The 18,279-nt window shown below is 38.8% G+C and overlaps 1 protein-coding gene across 1 annotated transcript in view; it reads left to right on the top strand.

Annotated features, from left to right (window-relative positions):
- Window positions 1-206: 206 nt before the first annotated feature.
- gsk3ba (glycogen synthase kinase 3 beta, genome duplicate a) overlaps window positions 207-18,279 on the top strand; it is a 178,495-nt gene continuing 160,422 nt past the window's right edge. Inside the window, exon 1 of the mRNA XM_072260292.1 lies at window positions 207-850. Coding sequence (XP_072116393.1) covers window positions 763-850 — 88 coding nt within the window. The 5' untranslated portion in view covers window positions 207-762. The remainder of the gene's footprint in view (window positions 851-18,279) is intronic.

The raw sequence follows: 18,279 nt of genomic DNA on the forward strand, positions 1-18,279 counted from the left end.
TAGCGAAGACAAACGAGGAGGGGAAGGGCAATTCGAGGCTGACGGACAGTTTCCCCGTCGCTGTCAGTCAACCGAACTTGATAAGCACCTTAAGCAACACCCACCCTCACCAATTGGTCGAGAGCGCAGCTAGAGTGACGCTAATGTCTTCGACGCTTTCTGTGAATGGTTACTCCCTAAAGTCAATCATAACGCCCCGGCACCAAGTTAGATTGACCAAGAGGTTACAGCTGCAGTAAGAGGGAGAAAGAGCCAGGCAAAAAAATAGTACAAAGACAGCCGAGTGAATTAGGGAGGGGTTTTAACCGTTTTAATTTGGGTAAGAACAGGCTTCCCCCCCAGAAATCGTTTTAATTTTTTATCGTCTGATAAATGAGATGCGAATGGGCTTTTAAAGTCTGAAAAAGATAAGCCGAGAAATTAAAAGAAAAAAATTACCTCAGGATTGAATTGAACTGAAGGATCCGCCATGGCAGGAACCACCACCACCACCACCACCATCATCATCACCACCACCATCCTGCATTGAGCTCAGTCAAGATCAATGTGGAGTTCTGAAATTATTCAGATTTATTTCTGGCGATTCGTTTTGTAAGACGAATAGAAAAAAATATACACGACTAATTTGTCTGGGAAAAATTTACGCGATGAAACCTGGTGGACAGGATTAAAATTAAGAAAGAGGGGAAAGAAACTAAAGGATCATAGAAGAGTCTTTAAAAAATATATGTTTGAAAAATTAGATGTCGCTTTAAAGTAATCATGAGTGGTCGACCCAGGACAACGTCTTTTGCTGAGAGCTGCAAACCTGTGCAGCAGCCGTCTGCTTTTGGGAGCATGAAAGTCAGCAGTAAGTACATTTTAACGAAATGATCTTCTTTATTTTTTAGCTTCATCATCTTGGAAATATTATCAGTCGAGCGAATAATCGATTTCGTGATCAATATTAGGTTGATTAATTGGGTAGCATGCTATGTTAATTTAGAAAAATAAAGACTGGCCTGGTTTGGCCTGGTCTGCCTCCGATCATAAAGATTTCTGATCCCAAGCCCATTATTCATATACATTTTATTTCCTTCTATTTAAAATCTGTACAGAAGTTTAATTCGTTCAACGATGAATTGAAACTAGTAGTAGACTTTTTCTTTTAACTTGGTGAACAATTAGAGTTCCATTAACATTGATGTCCATTTCACATTTCTCATTATTCCTAAAGCTGTTGGAATGGATTTCTGACATTGCTGACGGGTAGAGGGGAGGCAAGTATTAGAATAACTTTATTGAACAACCAATCAATTTTGACCATTTTGATGATCCATTTTCAGGTTTTGCTACATCTACATGTCTACTAGATTGATTAGAACATCAATAACTTAATAAATTATTAAGAATTTGATAATCATGTGCCATTCAGTTCTTTTAATCAACTATTATTTAAGTTGATTTATTTCAGTGAGTTACCATTTGAAATATAGTATTTTTGGTTAAGTTTGAGTTTTGTTTGATATATTAACTAGGTTTTACATTGCAAGCATGTTAAGTTTAAGGAATTTCTCATTTTATTTGAGAAAACACAATGTATTGTAAGGACATATTAGTAAGTTATTACACTAATTTTCTGCAATTCACCATTTCACCATTTTTGTTAACTGAGTAAAAGAGAATTTAATAAAAAGTTGACTACTTAATTGATGAAGCATCATTGGTAGTATGATATCCATGCTGTATATGTGCAACCCACATATTCCCCATCAAGAATGTTAAAGGAAACATTTGAGGCTTATGTGAGGAGCGGGTGTGTAAGAATGATCTCTCATAACTGTAAAATTGAAAAGTTGTAAAATTTCACCAGTTCATATTGTTTCATAATATTTTTATAAGTAAGGCTTTATCTCTGATTTCATATGTCCAGAAACGGATAAAAATCTAGTTTTTCAATGTCGCTGAGTTAAATAAACCAAGAGACAAGCTAGATCCATGGTCTATGTTAGTTTATCATCTTGACCAAGAAGCTACTGTATGACTGTTATGTGATGTGGGGGAAAATAGCTAAGTCTTATGCTACTGATTTGGTTTCCTGTAATCCTTTTTGTAAGTACTTTTAGCATTTTGACTTCAAATCTGATATCAACAGAGCATAGTTGACACCATTGCTCCTTCCCCAACTCCTTTATTTCCCTCATTTTTTTTTCCTTTAAGGAGTTGCTTTGCTTTCCTAAAACCTCCAGTGGCAATCAGAGAAATGCACAAACCAACATGTCTCAAACTGTCCTTTCAATGAAGCACTTGTGATCAGTGAGTCTGATGTACAAACGGTTATGCTTGTTTAGTATTTGGGTACAATTTTTGAAACATGAATTTGCTACCCATTTTTCAGAAATTGTTAATAGCTAATTGATAAGACAACGTAAAATGTGCTGTTAATAAAGATTTTCATACATATTTATCAAATGGGGCCTGTTTAACTTCATTTTTAAGAAATAGTAATCACTCAGTGTAAATTTGTTTATTATAAGTTATAATAAAATTTGTATCTCACCTTATTTCTCTTTTACTGGAATATAAGCAAGAAAGAGGAGGTTTTGCTGATTTTTAAATCTTTTAAGCTGTTTGAACCTGCCTCAATTCATTTAATAGATTTTGTGTATTTTTTTGTTGCAGAACCAATGAAACTAAAAAAAAGGTTGAGGTTTCCAGTTATCTGTTTCTTTATCAAAGGAACAGCCAAATATTATCTTTAGGGTGAACACAGTTAACTTAATGAGGCATATTAGAGTATTATTGATTTTAGTTAAGAACAGTTTTGAAGAAAATGTTATTTAATTCATCATTTCCAGTAGGATTAAGCAATACAAATGCAAAGGTTGGAGGTTGATTGTGGATTTCTGTTGAATGTTCCGATGTTTGGCAATGCAGTTGCCATTAGAGCTTCCAGATTGACCAAGCTTCTGGGTCTTAATCATTCTGCATGAATCCAGTTCACTCTCACTGGAGGTGCATATGCAAGGATGAAATTGCACTATATCACTTCTTAGATGGCGCCCGGTGGTCTGGAAGCAGGAGTAAAACAAATGGCCATGAATGTGTTGGAACTGAGTAGAAATTTGGAAGTTAGTAATAGTAAATATGCTACTATTTTAAAATGGTATTTCAGTCGGCAAATCAGTTATGCTTGTATTCAGTTAATTGCCATGTCTTCAGAAGTTTGCAAATACTGCTGTACTTCATGTATTTTCTGTACAATTCATTGGATCAACTTTCACTTGACATCTTGTAGTTCATGTTAGTAACATGTATGTGCAAAAATGACAAGCGCTCAATGTTTCAATTCATTGTTTATTTTTACAAACTTCCATTACCTTTCTGTTAAGTAGTTTTATTGGGATTCTTGTCTACAGATTAATTTGGTTTTAAAGTGGTTGGCTAATTTCATTTGAAATTTAACATGATTTAAAACAGATTAATAACAAGTGTGGTGGTAATTGAATATTCCAATGCTTTTGTCTTGAGAAAAAATGAACTTTCCTTTCTATTGCCATTGAATGACCTTTACTTAAAAGTCCATGAACTTGGATATTAGGTAAGAAGATCATTTTAAGCTTTCATGGCTTACTCGGTTAGATAATTTCAGAGGACATTTTTAAATTGTTGGATACTTAGGTTCTGCTTCATTGAAGGTAGTCATTATCTGATGTGTGGTGAAAATGTTACCTGGTACTTACAGCCCAGCCTGAATGTTCAATAGAATTTGTTGCATGTGGGCATGAGCTGCTCTTGTTACCTAAGGAATTATGAATGGAAAAGGGTGCTGTGATGAAAATTGACATTCCAGATCTGAAAAAAATGGAAGGAAGTTGAAGCAAGTGAAAATGGAAGGAGCTTCAAGGAACTTGTGCAGAAGTACCCTAAGTCTGAGATAATTAGGATCCAACCACCAGTATTATCTTTATGGCAGCCATAAAGACATTGGGTGGAAAGTTCGAGTAAAAGAATATTTGTAAAATCATTAGGACTCATTATGTCTGTCCTAGTTGAAAAAGAGCAATCTTGACTAATCCAACATTTAAGTGCTTGGTCACAACACTTAAAGTATATATCTAAGTACTTTTAAAATGTGATGATCATCTTTGCCGTTACTGTTTCACATGATGAGTTCAAGATCCTTATCATCCTCTGGTAAATATTCTTTTCTTTGTTTTCTTTCTAATTCTAATAAACTTAAGAGCATAGGTTTAAAATTATTAAACACCTTGTGAAAGGAAATGGTCCTTCCAACTTGTACTTTTTTTGTCCTTGATTCTTATACACCTCAATCACATCTCTCCGAGGTGGTTAAAAATAAATCAATACCTGCTGATCGAATCTTCTAACTATAATCTTCCAGACTTGGAAATGCCCTCACAAGTTTGTATTACCCCGTTTCCAGTACACTGACATCTTTCCTGCAATGTGGTTACCAAACTTCGTGCTTTATGCAGTTCTGGCACAAACACTATGCTTTTATATTCAATCTATTAACTAGTAAAGGAAAGCGTTCTGTTTGCCTTGTTACTGTGGCTATTTTAACAAAAGGTATTCACCTCCTTTGGAAGTTTTCATGTTTTATTGTTTTACAACATTGAATCCCGGTGGATTTAATTTGGCTTTTTTGACTGTGATCAACAGAAAAAGACTTTTGTGTCAAAGTGAAAACAGATCTCTAGAAAGTGATCTAAATTAATCACAAATATAAAACACAAAATAATTGATTGTATAAGTATTCACCCCTGTCCCCCCCTTAAAATATGACATAGCAAATCATTACTGGTGTAGCCACTTGGTTTTAGAAGTTACATAATTAGTTAAATGGAGATCAACTGTGTGCAGTCAAGTAGTTTCAATTGATTGTAGCAAAAACACACCTGTATCTGGAAGGTTCAACTGCTGCTAAGTCAATATCCTGGCAAAAACTGCACTATGAAGACAAAAGAACACTCCAAACAACTCCACAAAAAGGTTATTGAAAAGCACATCTGGAGATGGATACAAGAAAATGTCCAAGTCACTGAATATCCCTTGGAGTACAGTTAAGTCAGTCATCAAGAGATGGAAAGAACATGGCACAGCTGAATATCTGCCTAGTGCAGGCCGTCCTCAAAAATTGAATGACTGTGCAAGAAGGTTTCCAGTGAGGGAGACCACCTAGAGACCTATGACCACGCTGGAAGAGTTACAAGCTGAAGCTGAGATGGGAGGGACTGCACATACAACAACTGTTACCTGGGTGCTTCACCAGTCACAGATTTATGGGAGAGTGGCAAAGAGAAAGCCACCATTGGGGGGGGAAAACGCAGATGAAATTCTGGCTAGAGTTTGCCAGAAGACATATGGGAGACACTGAAGTCAGCTGGAAGAAGGTTCTTTGGTCTGATTAAACCAAAATTGAGCCAAACACTGCACATAATCAAAATCACACCATCCCTGCCATGAAGCATGGTGGTGGCTGCATCATGTTGTGGGGATGCTTCAGTGTAGTAGGCCCTGGAAGACTTGTGGAGGTAGGGGGTAAAGTGAATGCAGCAAAATATAGGGAAATCCTGGAGGAAAATCTGATGCAGTCTGCAAGAGAACTGTGATTTGGGAGAATAACCCCAAGCATAAAGCCAAAGCTATACATGAATAGCTTAAAAGTTAATGGCCTGGAGTGGCCAAGTCAGAGTCCAGACCTCAATACAATTGGAAATTTGCGGCTGGCCACGAAAAGGGCTGTTCACTCAATCTCCGTGCAATCCGACAGAGCTTGAACAGTTTTGTAAAGAAGAATGGAGGGAAAAATGCAGTGTCCAGATGTGAAAAGCTGATAAGAGATCTATCCCCATAGACGATTGGGCTGTAATTGCTGCCTAAGGTGCTTCTACTAAATACTGATTTAAAGAGGGTGAATACTTATGCAATCAATTTTTTCGTATTTTATATTTGTAATTAACTTTGACCAATTGTAGAAATTTGTTATTTCTTTGACACAAAAGAATCTTTTCTGTTGATCAGTGTCAAAAAAGCCAGATTAAATCCACGGTGATCTAATGTTGCAAAACAATAAAACATGAAAACTTAAAACTAATTAGCTTATTAACCTGCTCTGATAAAGTTCTATGGACAAGCTTTCTGACGTCCTTTTGTTCTTTCATACCTCTCAATTGCTTTCATCTATTGTATATTTCCTTGATTTGTACCTCTACATTGCATTTCCTTGAATAATTTCTGATTAAGTTCCACATACCTCTTTTCTATCCAACTGACCAGACTATGTAGAGTCCAAGAATTTGCAGCTGAACAATGGACCCTTTTTCCCAACACAAACTTACTGAGCATTTTGTTCAAATAATAATCCCATTTACCCACAATAGGGCCATGACCATCTATCTGTTGCCTATTTAAGTCATATAAATGTACAGCGTAGACAGGCCCTTCAGCACACTGCATTTATGCTGACTAGCGTGCCTGCCTATACTAATCCTACTTTCCTGCACTAATTCCATTTCCCCTTATGCCTTGTTTGTTCAAGTACCTGCTCAGATATTGTTTAAATGTTATTACTGTTTCCATCTCCTGCACCCCTTCTGGCATCTCATTTCAGGTACCATCTACTCTTTGTATGAAACATTTACATTTCTGATCTGTAGCTCTCCTCTATCTTGGTTTAAACCTTTGCCTTCTACAATTTAGACACTTATGCTATGGGAAGCGTATTCTGGCTATCTATATCTCTCATAATTTTATTTTATGTGTCCTCTCAGCCTCTTTTGCTCTATGGAAAACGGACTCAGCCCATATAGTCTTTCCATATAACTCAAGCCCTTGAACATTTTTGTTCGGCAACATTCTTGTGAATCTTTCCTGAAGCTTCTCTAGCATAATCAAGTTTCCTATAGTGTGGCAATCCAAGCACAACCTAACTCAAAATTTTGTACATCTGTAACATGATGCTCCAACCAATGAATGCAGGCTTGCCAGATGCCACCTTTGCCCTACCTATCTGCGTTGCAACTTTCAGGGATCATGTATTGTACCCCTAAGACCATTCCACTTAACTACACTCACCAGAGCCCTGTCATCAGTTGGCACTTATCAGCGTAAAAACTGGTATTTGCACAGTTTGTTGTCTTTTGTCCTCTGGTTGAGTGCCCAGGTTGCTGTGGTCTTCATTTGATTCTATTATAGTTATTCTACTGTGGATTTATTGAGTATGCTCATAAGAAAATGAACCCCAGGGTTGTATATGGTGACATGTATGTACTTTGATCAAAAAATTACTTTGAACTTTTAAATGATAAGACCCAGTTGTGGCATGCCAAAAGATATTTAAACAAGTTCATAGATGGGAAAGGTTTAGAGCAGTGTTTCCCAACCCTTTTTTGGCCCAACGCCCCCCTAAAGTACTTCCATACTTGCCAACACTCCTCCCCGCCCCCCAAAAGCACCTTCATACTTGCCAATGCCCCTCTTAGGCACGATATATTATCCAATTCTCCCATGAGACAAGTTATTATGCGTTAAATTTTTATTTGTTTTTAAACCTAGCTTGCACAGTACCTAATGCACTGTATAGGAGCTTCGATATCAATGTGATCCTTGAGCTTGATGGTTTTTAGCAAGAGTTGAAATATCTGGTTCAAGTTCTGACAGCAAAAGCCTTAAGTTCTCGTACATAACAATGTCTAAGCAGTTTCTGTTTTTTGTGAGTATGTGGTTCACTGCACTGAAGCCTCTTTCAACAAGGTAGGAGGATGGAAATACAATGAAGAGCAGTTTGGCTCTTCTCCAAAGACCAGGAAACTTCATATGACATTATAGTCACATATCACAAAAGCTGATTTTTTTTGAAAAGCGTTTTTTGCTGCTTCATCGTTCTAAATTTTGATAATTTCTTCTTGCAAGCTCTCCCTTTTCTTCCACCTTGCAAAGAAATGGGTTAATTATTTGTTCTGTAATTTTTAGATCATTCAAATCCTTGAATCGATTCTGAGAATCCTTCTTAAGTGACTGCAGATGTAAGCAATACTCTTGCAAATCACCGTTCTGATAGAGAGCACCATGCTTTCCATACAGGGAAACTGAGAACATTCTTCTCCCAATGTTTTGCCTGTATATTTCCAATTTTCCAATAAAAATGGAAACTGCACTTTCTGCCTGAAATTCTCACTCTGCAGTTTCATATTTAGAATGTTCATTTTGTTATACAGGTCGGTATATCTCCACGTAGAAGTTCAATCTTTCTTCCCCCAAGTTCAAGTTGAGCAAAAATTCAAACACTGTGTCAAAAAGATCAAGAAACATTTTAAGCAGCAGCCTCTTGACAGCCAACACACTTCAGTGTGAAGAAGCAAGCATTCAAACGCTTCATCATTATCTTGCCATAACTGGTGAAATATTCTACTATTTAATGGATGAGCTTTAATTTTGTTGTTAGCAGATATTACAAGAGTCACGCTTGAAAAAAGTTGCTCGCTGAGGTTTTTGACTGCAAGATGTTGACGATGAATTACACAATGGATTGCGAACAGACTTGGAATTTCTTTTTTTTCATAAATGCCACTAAACCAGCCTGGCGACCTGTCATGTATGGTGCTCCATCTGTTGCACATAAAATCATGTTCCTAATTGGAAAACTTTTATCCTCAATATACATTTTGAGCTCATCATAGATTGATTCACCGTTGATGTTTGTTTCTCTCTTTTTTAAAAAGAATCTCTTCATAAACTTTTCCATTTTTGATAAACCATACGTATGCCATTAGCAATGTCTTGTTTTCTCGCACAGTTGACTCATCCAGTTGTATCCCAAGTTCTGTTTTTTTTTGTAGCTCTGCATAGTTGATACTCAATGTCTTCACTCACTCTGTCAATGTGACGAGCTACAAAGCTATTACTTTAGAGGAATTGATTTTAAAATTCTGCTCTCCATTTTGAGAACAGTGGTGAGCTCTTCTGATACAGCAGGCATTATTAATCTTTCACCAGTTGTTTGAGATTTTCCACACTGCTATCATTTTGAAAATGTTACAAGAAGCAATGAGACCATAATCAAGGTTGCTTTTAGCTTTCTTGGCAAATAACTGGAGTGTGCAAGGCTTTTCAAATGCTTCTTTCATCTTCTGGAACTGGATAATACCATAAGTAGCCTTTTCAGGGTGTCTTTTACGGAAGTGTTTGTGTAATGTTGATGATTTCTTGGCTTCATTAGACAGTACAGTATTACAGTATTACAGTGGAACTGGATAATACCATAAGTGGCCTTTTCAGGGTGTCTTTTACGGAAGTGTTTGTGTAATGTTGATGATTTCTTGGCTTCATTAGACAGTACAGTATTACAGTAGTACAGTGTTGCTGATCTGACAGGAACAGAATAAAAGCATACTCCAGGTATGTAACATTGTATTGCCATCTCTAGTTTGTTTCTTAGCAGGATTAGAATTCAAGGCTTTACTGCCTTCAGATGCATGTACATATGTATCCATCATTAACAGGGCTAAATTAAAATTAAAAAAACACAAACTGGGAATGCCTATCAGATATTGACAATGGCAGTGAGTTGATACAGATGGAATGATGGTAATGGCACACAAAGGAACGATAGTGGGAAGGTGAAGTCAATCACAACAGTGAAAATTACATTGATAAGGATTCAGATTGGAATCTGAGTATTAATCGGCATAGGGCTGGTGTTCAGCAAGCTACCTTGTACTACCTTTAGTGCGATTGACCAGTCATGTAAGGTCTCAATCCCCAAAGATGGTTCTTAACTGCACATATAAAACGTCCTTTTCCTTGGGTATCTAGGAGCTATTAGAGTTACGGTCACTGATACTGAAGTTCTCCCTTACTGACTCATCAACCATTACTTGGTTAGCGTCATTTCATAAGAAAAGGTTGAGTGTTGGACTTCCTATATATTGCTTTAGAAAACTTTCCTGAATGCACTGAGTTAATTCTGCCAAATCTAATCCTTTAGCACTTAGGTAGTCACTGTCAATTTTGGGAAAGTTTAAAATCACCTCTATTACAGTACTGCTGTTCCTACATCTATGTGTGATTTTCCTAATACAGTCGATTCCGATTAACTGGAATACATCGGAACCAGTATATTTTGGCCCAATTTAGCAGCAGCTTCAATTTGCCAAAGTTTCATGGAAACAGTTAAAATGGCATAAACGAGACAAACTGTTGTTTAACTAAGTAACAATTTATCTATTTAAATTATAGAGCAAATTCAAACACTACCAATACCTTCAAAGTATTATAAAACTGTATTTGTTCCTATACGTATCAATAAAAGAAATCATCCAGTGTATGCTGCCTTGTTCTTTTGATTGACGGTGACTGAACAAATCAGCGCAGATACCTCATGCAGATAATGGACTATCTTCAAACAATGCTTTCGACCATTGCATTCTCCAAATCTTCATTTTAATTGTACCATTCAAAATGATCATCAATACCATTTAATTCTTTGTAGTTCCTAACTTGAAGTAGTGAAATCATTTCATTTTCACCCTGGCCATTTCTGGAATCTCCTAAATGCTTGAAACTGCAATGAGCAAAACAAATCCTATTTGTTTTTCTGCTTATTTTTGGCCAACAATCAGTGACAAAAATCACTGCTTTTTTGAACACAAGCACAAGCAACTGACACTATTTTAAGAACTGTTGACTTCAAGTACAGTGTAGTGTCTAATGGCCACAAAATGCACACAACTGACACTAGTTAGAAACTGTTCAATAACAGTCTCCTGTCTTAATTAAGCAGCATTGTGTCCCAAATAAGTGAATGGAATCCCTACCATTTACTCTATCAGTTTTTGTCCTTAAAGAGCTGCCCCAAATAAGTTGCTGTCCCAATTAACTGATAGGCCAGTTAACCAGAATCCACTGATATGTGCTCTTCTAATTCCCACTGATCTTGGAGCTATAATTTACTCCCATCTGAGTGATCCCCTCTTTATTACCTCTTAAATTTTATCCATGTGGCCTTGGTAGATGTTTCTGCAAGAATACCTTCCTTCAGTGCTGCCATGATGTTCTGTCTTGGAAATGATACAACTTATTTTACCTCCAACTCTCGCACCAGTAGCATAGGTATTCTGGTACATTGAACTAATAGCCAGTCCTGTCCATTTCTCAACCATGTTTCTGTAAAAGCTTGCAAGCTGTTCCTTGTTCTGAGTTCATCTATTTTACCTGTGAGGCATCTTACATTAAAGTAAACATGCTTTAGTTTATCAGATATTTCTCATTCCCTGTTCTACCCCTGCCTAGCCTACCTACTGGTCTTGCATGCATTAACCTCTATAAAAGCTTCACCTTTCTCATCTGATACACTATTGCTTTGTGTACCATACCCCTGCTGAACTAGCTTATATCGTTCCAAGTAACATAATAAACCTCCCCACAATGGATATTGGTACCTTCTCCTTCCCCACCACCCCCCTCAAATGTCCCTCTCGTACAGGTAATTTCTTCCCTAGAAGAGCTCCAATTGGTCCAATTAGCTAAAGCCTTTCCACCTCCACCAGCACTTCAGCTGCTCAATCATTCTTGTCGTCGTGTGAGTGTGATACAGGGAATAATTTTAAGATAGCAACCTCAGATACTGCTTTTGACCTTCTATCAGCTCCTTATGTTTACTTTGAATTAGGCAGGAAGATTGAAATCCTGCAAAGTTCAAAGTAAATTTATTATCAAAGTATGTATATGTTGCCATACACGGTGAATTCCAGTTAATTGGGACACATTGAGACCAGTATATTTTGGCCCAATTAAGTGACTACCCTAATTAGCTGAACTTTCATGGAAATAGTTAAAGTATAAAAAAGACAAACTGAGTAATGAACTATGTATTTAAGTGAAATACAGAACCAATTAGAACACTACCAAGACTACTACAGTACTATCCAACTGTATTCGTCCCTAATATTTGCATCGTTGGTGGCATTTATTCACATCCCATTCTTCTGACTGTAACTGAAGAAAATCAGTGTAGTTGCCCAGTGCAGATAATGGATTGCCTTCACAAAATGCTGTCAATGATGGGATCCTGCGAATCTTCACTCTCATTGTAATAAGGCAAATGCAATGTTAGCATTCATTTTGAGAGGACTAGAATTTCAGAGCAAGGGTGTAATGATGAGGCTTTATGAAGCACTGGTCAGACCACACTTGGGAGTATTGTAAGCAGTTTTGGGCTTATTTATTTATTGAGTTACGGTGCGGAATAGACCTTCCAGCTGTTCAAGCCGCTCCACCCAGCAATCCCCTGATTTTAATCCTAGCCTAATCACTTTCAATGACCAATTAACCTAACCTACCAATTGGTACGTCTTTGGATTGTGGGAGGAAACGGGAGCATCCAGGGGAAACCCACGTGGTTACGAAGAGAACATACCAACTCCTTCCAAGCAGTGGCGGAAATTGAACCCGGATCACAGGTACTGTAAAGTGCTGTGTTAACCGCTATGCTACCATGCCGCCTAGCTTAGAAAAGATGTGTTGGCATTGGAGAGGATCCAGAGAAGGTTCATGAGAATAATTCCAGGAATGAAAGGATTAATGTATGAGGAGTGCTTTATGGCTCTGGCCCTGTACTTGCGAGAGTTTAGAAGAATGAGGAGGGATCTCACTGAAACCTATCAGATTTTGAAAGGCCTAGATAGAGTGGGTGTGGAGAGAACGTCTTTCTATAGTGAGCGAGTCTAAGACCAGAGACACAGCCTCATAATAGAGGGATGTCCATTTAGAACAGAGATGAGGTGGAATTTCTTTAGCCAGAGGGTAGTGAATCTGGAATTCATTGCGACAGATGATGTGGAGGCCAAGTCATTGAGTGTATTTAAAGCAGAAGTTGAGAGGTTCTTGATTTGTCATGGCAACAAAGGTTATAGGGAGAATACAGGAGAATGGGGTTGAAAGGGATAATAAATCACCCATGATGGACCAGTGGAGCAGACATGATGAGACAGATGGCCTAATTCTACTCCTGTGTGTTGTCTTGTTGTCTTATAGTCTAAATATACTCAAAGGTGGGAAGGGCTTAGCCTGTGATGGACTGGGCTTTATCCACAACTTTCTATAGTATTTTCCATTCTTGGGCATTGGTGTTTCCATATCAAGTCATGATGCAACCAGTTAGGATACTCCCCATTGCATCTACAGAAGTTTGTTGAAGTTCTTGGTGACAGGCCGTACTTAGGCAAACTTCTAAGTAAGGACTGGTGCTGTGTTGCCTTCTTTGTGATGGTACTTGCATGTTGGTCCCAGAGTAGACCCTCTCTACCTTTGATCTCCAATTGTGGACTGGGTCATGGATCTCCAGTTTCTTCCTGTAGTGGATTATCAGCTTTGATTTTTCTGACATTGAATGAGAGGCAGTTGTTTTGATATCATTCAGCTAGATTTTTATTCTCTCCTATATGCTGATTTGTCCCACTTTTGATTGAGCCTAGGGGTCCCCAGCCTTCTTTGCACTGCGGACTGGTTTAATATTAACAATATTCTTGCGGACCGGCTGACGGGGTTGGGGGGGTTGGCGAGGGTAGGGTTGCCAATGGACAAGAGTAGCAGTCAAATACGGGACACTTGTTTTTACCCTGAGAAAGACTACCATGACCATGAAGCCTTACGCGGGCACCTGTGTGCGCATGTATGACGTGTGCATGCGTGTATGTGCTGATTTTTTTTTCTACAAATCGTTTTTGGCGATTCTATTCAGTGAAACTACAGTACACTACATACATTATCTGTACTTTAGATAGGCTGTGTATTTATCATATCATTCCTGCTTTTACTATATGTTAGTGTTATTTTAGGTTTTATGTGTTATTTGGTATGATTTGGTAGGTTATTTTTTGGGTCTGGGAATACTGAAAAATTTTTTCCATATAAATTAATGGTAATTGCTTCTTTGCTTTACGCCATTTCGGCACGAAGGGTTTCATAGGAACGCTTTTCCTTAGTGGGGGAAATACAGGACAAGGGTGGTCCCCTATGGGACAAACCAATTTAGCCCAACATACGGGATGTCCTGGCTAATACAGGACAGTTGGCAACCCTGGGGGGGGGGGGTGTTAATCACAACCAGAATATGGGTGATAAGTCAACTATAAGTCACTTATAAGTGGCTGATACACTCAATTTCATTTCTAAAAAGGTTTATCTAATGATTTTAATATTAAACACACAGCGCATATTTTCCTCGCATGAATACAGTGATAAGTCAATTATAAGTCACTTATAAGTCAACAGCATCATAATATTTTAAGTAACGTTTGGATATTAAACACACAGCACATATTTTCCTCGTATGAACATATAAAATCATTGCAACACACCAATATCGCTGAATCGGTGGGAGCCCTGGGCTTGTTTCCCTGCAACAAGATGGTGTCATTGAGGGGTGATGGGAGACAGCGATACTCGAAGGGGGTTCCTTATGTCCAGTCTATTCCGCACATTAGTTTTCGTTGCATTTATTGCAGAAAACCCCGCTTTGCAGAGATATGTTGGAAATGGAAGCAACGTTTTCGATGCTTTCGTGGCTATCTCAGGATATTTAGCCTTGATTTTGATCCAGAATGCCGGCAGAGATGTTATGTCGAGCATACTTTTCAGCCCGTCGTCATTTTCAAGCTTGAGGAGTTGATCTTCCCGCACTGACATGGATGATGCGTGTGTAATGACCTCGCGTGCGTACAAGTTCAACAGAGCGTGACAGGGAATGAGGAAAGGTGCAGCTGACTCATATCGCCAAATCATATCGTTTCCTTGTGGCCTGGTAGCACGTGCCTTGCTACCAGGTGGTTGGGGACCGCTGATTTAGCCGACAACAGTGGTGTCATCAATAAACATAAATACAGCGTTGGAGCAGCAGTTAGCCACACAGTCATAGGTATAAAGTGAGTAAAGCAGGGGGTTAAGTACATTGCCTTGTGGTGCACCTTTGTTGATGGTGAGCATGGAGATGTTATTGCCAATATGTACTAACTGGTATCTGACAGTGAGGGAATCCAGGATCCAGTTGCACAGGGATGTATTGAAGCACAGGTTTTGGGACTTGGTGATAATTTTCAAAGGAAGAATAGTACTGAATGCTGAACTGTAGTCAAAGAGCATCTTGGTGTATGCATCTTCATTGTCCAGGTGTACCAGAGCTGAGTGAAGAGCCAATGAAAAGGCATCTACTGTTGACCTTCTGTGATGGAAGGCACATTGGAGTAGACCCAAGTCTCTGCTCAGACAGGAATTGATGTGCTTCATGACCAACTTCTTGAAGCACTTCATCTCAGTGGATGAAAGTGCTGCTAAATGATAGTCAATGAGGCAGGTTACCATCTTCTTCTTTGGCACTGGAATGATTGAAGACTACTATAAGCAAGTGGGCACCTCAGACCGTCAAAGGCAAGAGGTCGAAGATGTCCATAAAACTCCAGTCAGTTGATTAGCACAAATCTTCAGTACTCTCAGGGTCGTCAGTGGCCATGGGAGTTCATCAGGGTATCTCCATGTTCTGTTAGTTGAAGTAAGTATAAAAGGCACTGGGCTCATCTGGGAGTGAAACTATATTGTCATTTACGTTACTGGTTTTGCTTTGTTGGAGATGATGGCACTCAAGCCCTGCTGTGGTTGTTTATCCCTCTGTGATTCAAGTTTGGCACTTTGCGTGTGAGATGGCCTTCCTGAGGTGAGACCTGGACATCTTGTACTTTACTGGATCGCCAGTCCTAAGTGCCACGGATCTAGCCCTCAGTAGATTGCTGACGCTCATCTAGGATTTCTGGGTAAAGATTCAATAGTTTGTGTGGATACACTCATCCACAAAAATCTTTATAAAGTTTGTGACAACCATGGTGTATTCATTCAGGTCCTTGAACATGACCCGGTCCACCGACTTGATGCAATCCAGTAGCTGCTGCTCTGCATCCCATGACAGTCTTTGTTGTCCTTGCCTCTGTTGTCTTCCTCTTTAGTCTCTGCCAATATGCAGGTAAGAGGAAGTCATCCAGATGTTGTGATACTAATATGGACCAAGACCTCTGCCTACAGTCCTCACTGCTAACAATTTGCTCAGCTGTTGGCTATATGTAAGCTTTATTGTTCCCACTTGTATTTAAATCTAAATCATTAATACACATAGTACAAATAGCAAGTGACTGAGTACTGAACACTGGGGAACTCCATTTTATTTATCCTCTTGTTCCTCTATTTATAAAATATATCTGAATTTTATTAATTTTCTTTTAACCTGATGGTATTTTTTCATATCATCTCTTAGCTTTCACTGTTGCTCTCGATGGTCAACTTGATCATGGACAAGGATAGATCTGGTCCTAGGGTTGAGGTTCTTAACTGGAAGAAGGCCAAATTTGAAGAAATGAGAAATGATCTAAAAAGCATGGATTAGGACAGGTTGGTCTCTGGCAAGGATGTGATCGGTAGGTGGGAAACCTTCAAAGGAGAAATTTTGAGAGTGCAGAATTTGTATGTTCCTGTCAGGATTAAAGGCAAAGTGAATAGGAATAAGGAACCTTGGTTCTCAAGGGATATTGCAACTCTGATAAAGAAGAAGAGGGAATTGTATGACATGTTTAAGAAGCAGGGAGTAAATATGGTGCTTGAGGAGTATAAGAAGTGCAAGAAAATACTTAAGGAAGAAATCAGGAGGGCTAAAAGAAGACATGAGGTTGCCTTGGCAGTCAAAACGAAGGATAATCCAAAGAGCTTTTACAGGTATATTAAGAGCAAAAGGATTGTAAGGGATAAAATTGGTCCTCTTGAAGATCAGAGTGGTCGGCTATGTGCGGAACCAAAGGAAATGGGGGAGATCTTAAATAGGTTTCTCGCGTTTGTATTTACTAAGGAAACTGACATGAAGTCTATAGAATTAAGGGAAACAAGTAGTGAGATCATGGAAACTGTACAGATCGAAAAGGAGGAGGTCCTTGCTGACTTGACGAAAATTAAAGTGGATAAATCCCCGGAACCTGACAGAGTGTTCCCTCGGACCTTGAAGGAGACTAGTGTTGAAATTGCAAGGGCCCTGGCAGAAATATTTAAAATGTCGCTGTCTACAGGTGAGGTGCCGGAGGATTGGAGAGTGGCTCATGTTGTTCCGTTGTTTAAAAAAGGATCGAAAAGTAATCCGGGAAATTATAGGCCAGTAAGTTTAACGTCAGTAGTAAGTAAGTTATTGGAGGGAGTACTAAGAGACAGAATCTACACGCATTTGGATAGACAGGGACTTATTAGGGAGAGTCAACATGGCTTTGTGCGTGATAGGTCATGTTTGACCAATCTATTGGAGTTTTTCGAGGAGGTTACCAGGAAAGTGGATGAAGGGAAGGCAGTGGATATTGTCTACATGGACTTCAGTAAGGCCTTTGACAAGGTCCGGCATGGGAGGTTAGTTAGGAAAATTCAGTCGCTAGGTATACATGGAGAGGTGGTAAATTGGATTAGACATTGGCTAATGGAAGAAGCCAAGGAGTGGTAGTAGAGAATTGCTTCTCCGAGTGGAGGCCTGTGACTGGTGGTGTGCCACAGGGATCAGTGCTGGGTCCATTGTTATTTGTCATCTATATCAATGATCTGGATGATAATGTGGTAAATTGGATCAGCAAATTTGCTGATGATACAAAGATTGGAGGTGTAGTAGACAGTGAGGAAGGTTTTCAGAGCCTGCAGAGGGACTTGGACCAGCTGGAAAAATGGGCTGAAAAATGGCAGATGGAGTTTAATACAGACAAGTGTGAGGTATTGCACGTTGGAAGGACAAACCAACGTAGAACATACAGGGTTAATGGTAAGGCACTGAGGAGTGCAGTGGAACAGAGGGATCTGGGAATACAGAGATACAAAATTCCCTAAAAGTAGCGTTACAGGTAGATAGGGTCGTAAAGAGAGGTTTTGGTACATTGGCCTTTATTAATCAAAGTATTAAGAGCTGGAATGTTATGATGAGGTTGTATAAGGCATTGGTGAGGCCGAATCTGGAGTATTGTGTTCAGTTTTGGTCACCAAATTACAGGAAGGATATAAATAAAGTTGAAAGCAGAGAAAGTTTACAAGGATGTTGCCGGGACTTGAGAAACTCAGTTACAGGGAAGGGTTGAATAGGTTAGGACTTTATTCCCTGAAGCGTAGAAGAATGAGGGGAGATTTGATAGAGGTATATAAAATTATGATGGGTATAGATAGAGTGAATGCAAGCAGGCTTTTTCCACTGAGGCAAGGGGAGAAAAAAACCAGAGG

The sequence above is a fragment of the Mobula birostris genome, chromosome 6 (assembly GCF_030028105.1).
Source record: "Mobula birostris isolate sMobBir1 chromosome 6, sMobBir1.hap1, whole genome shotgun sequence".
Classification (NCBI taxonomy): Eukaryota; Metazoa; Chordata; class Chondrichthyes; order Myliobatiformes; family Myliobatidae; genus Mobula; species Mobula birostris.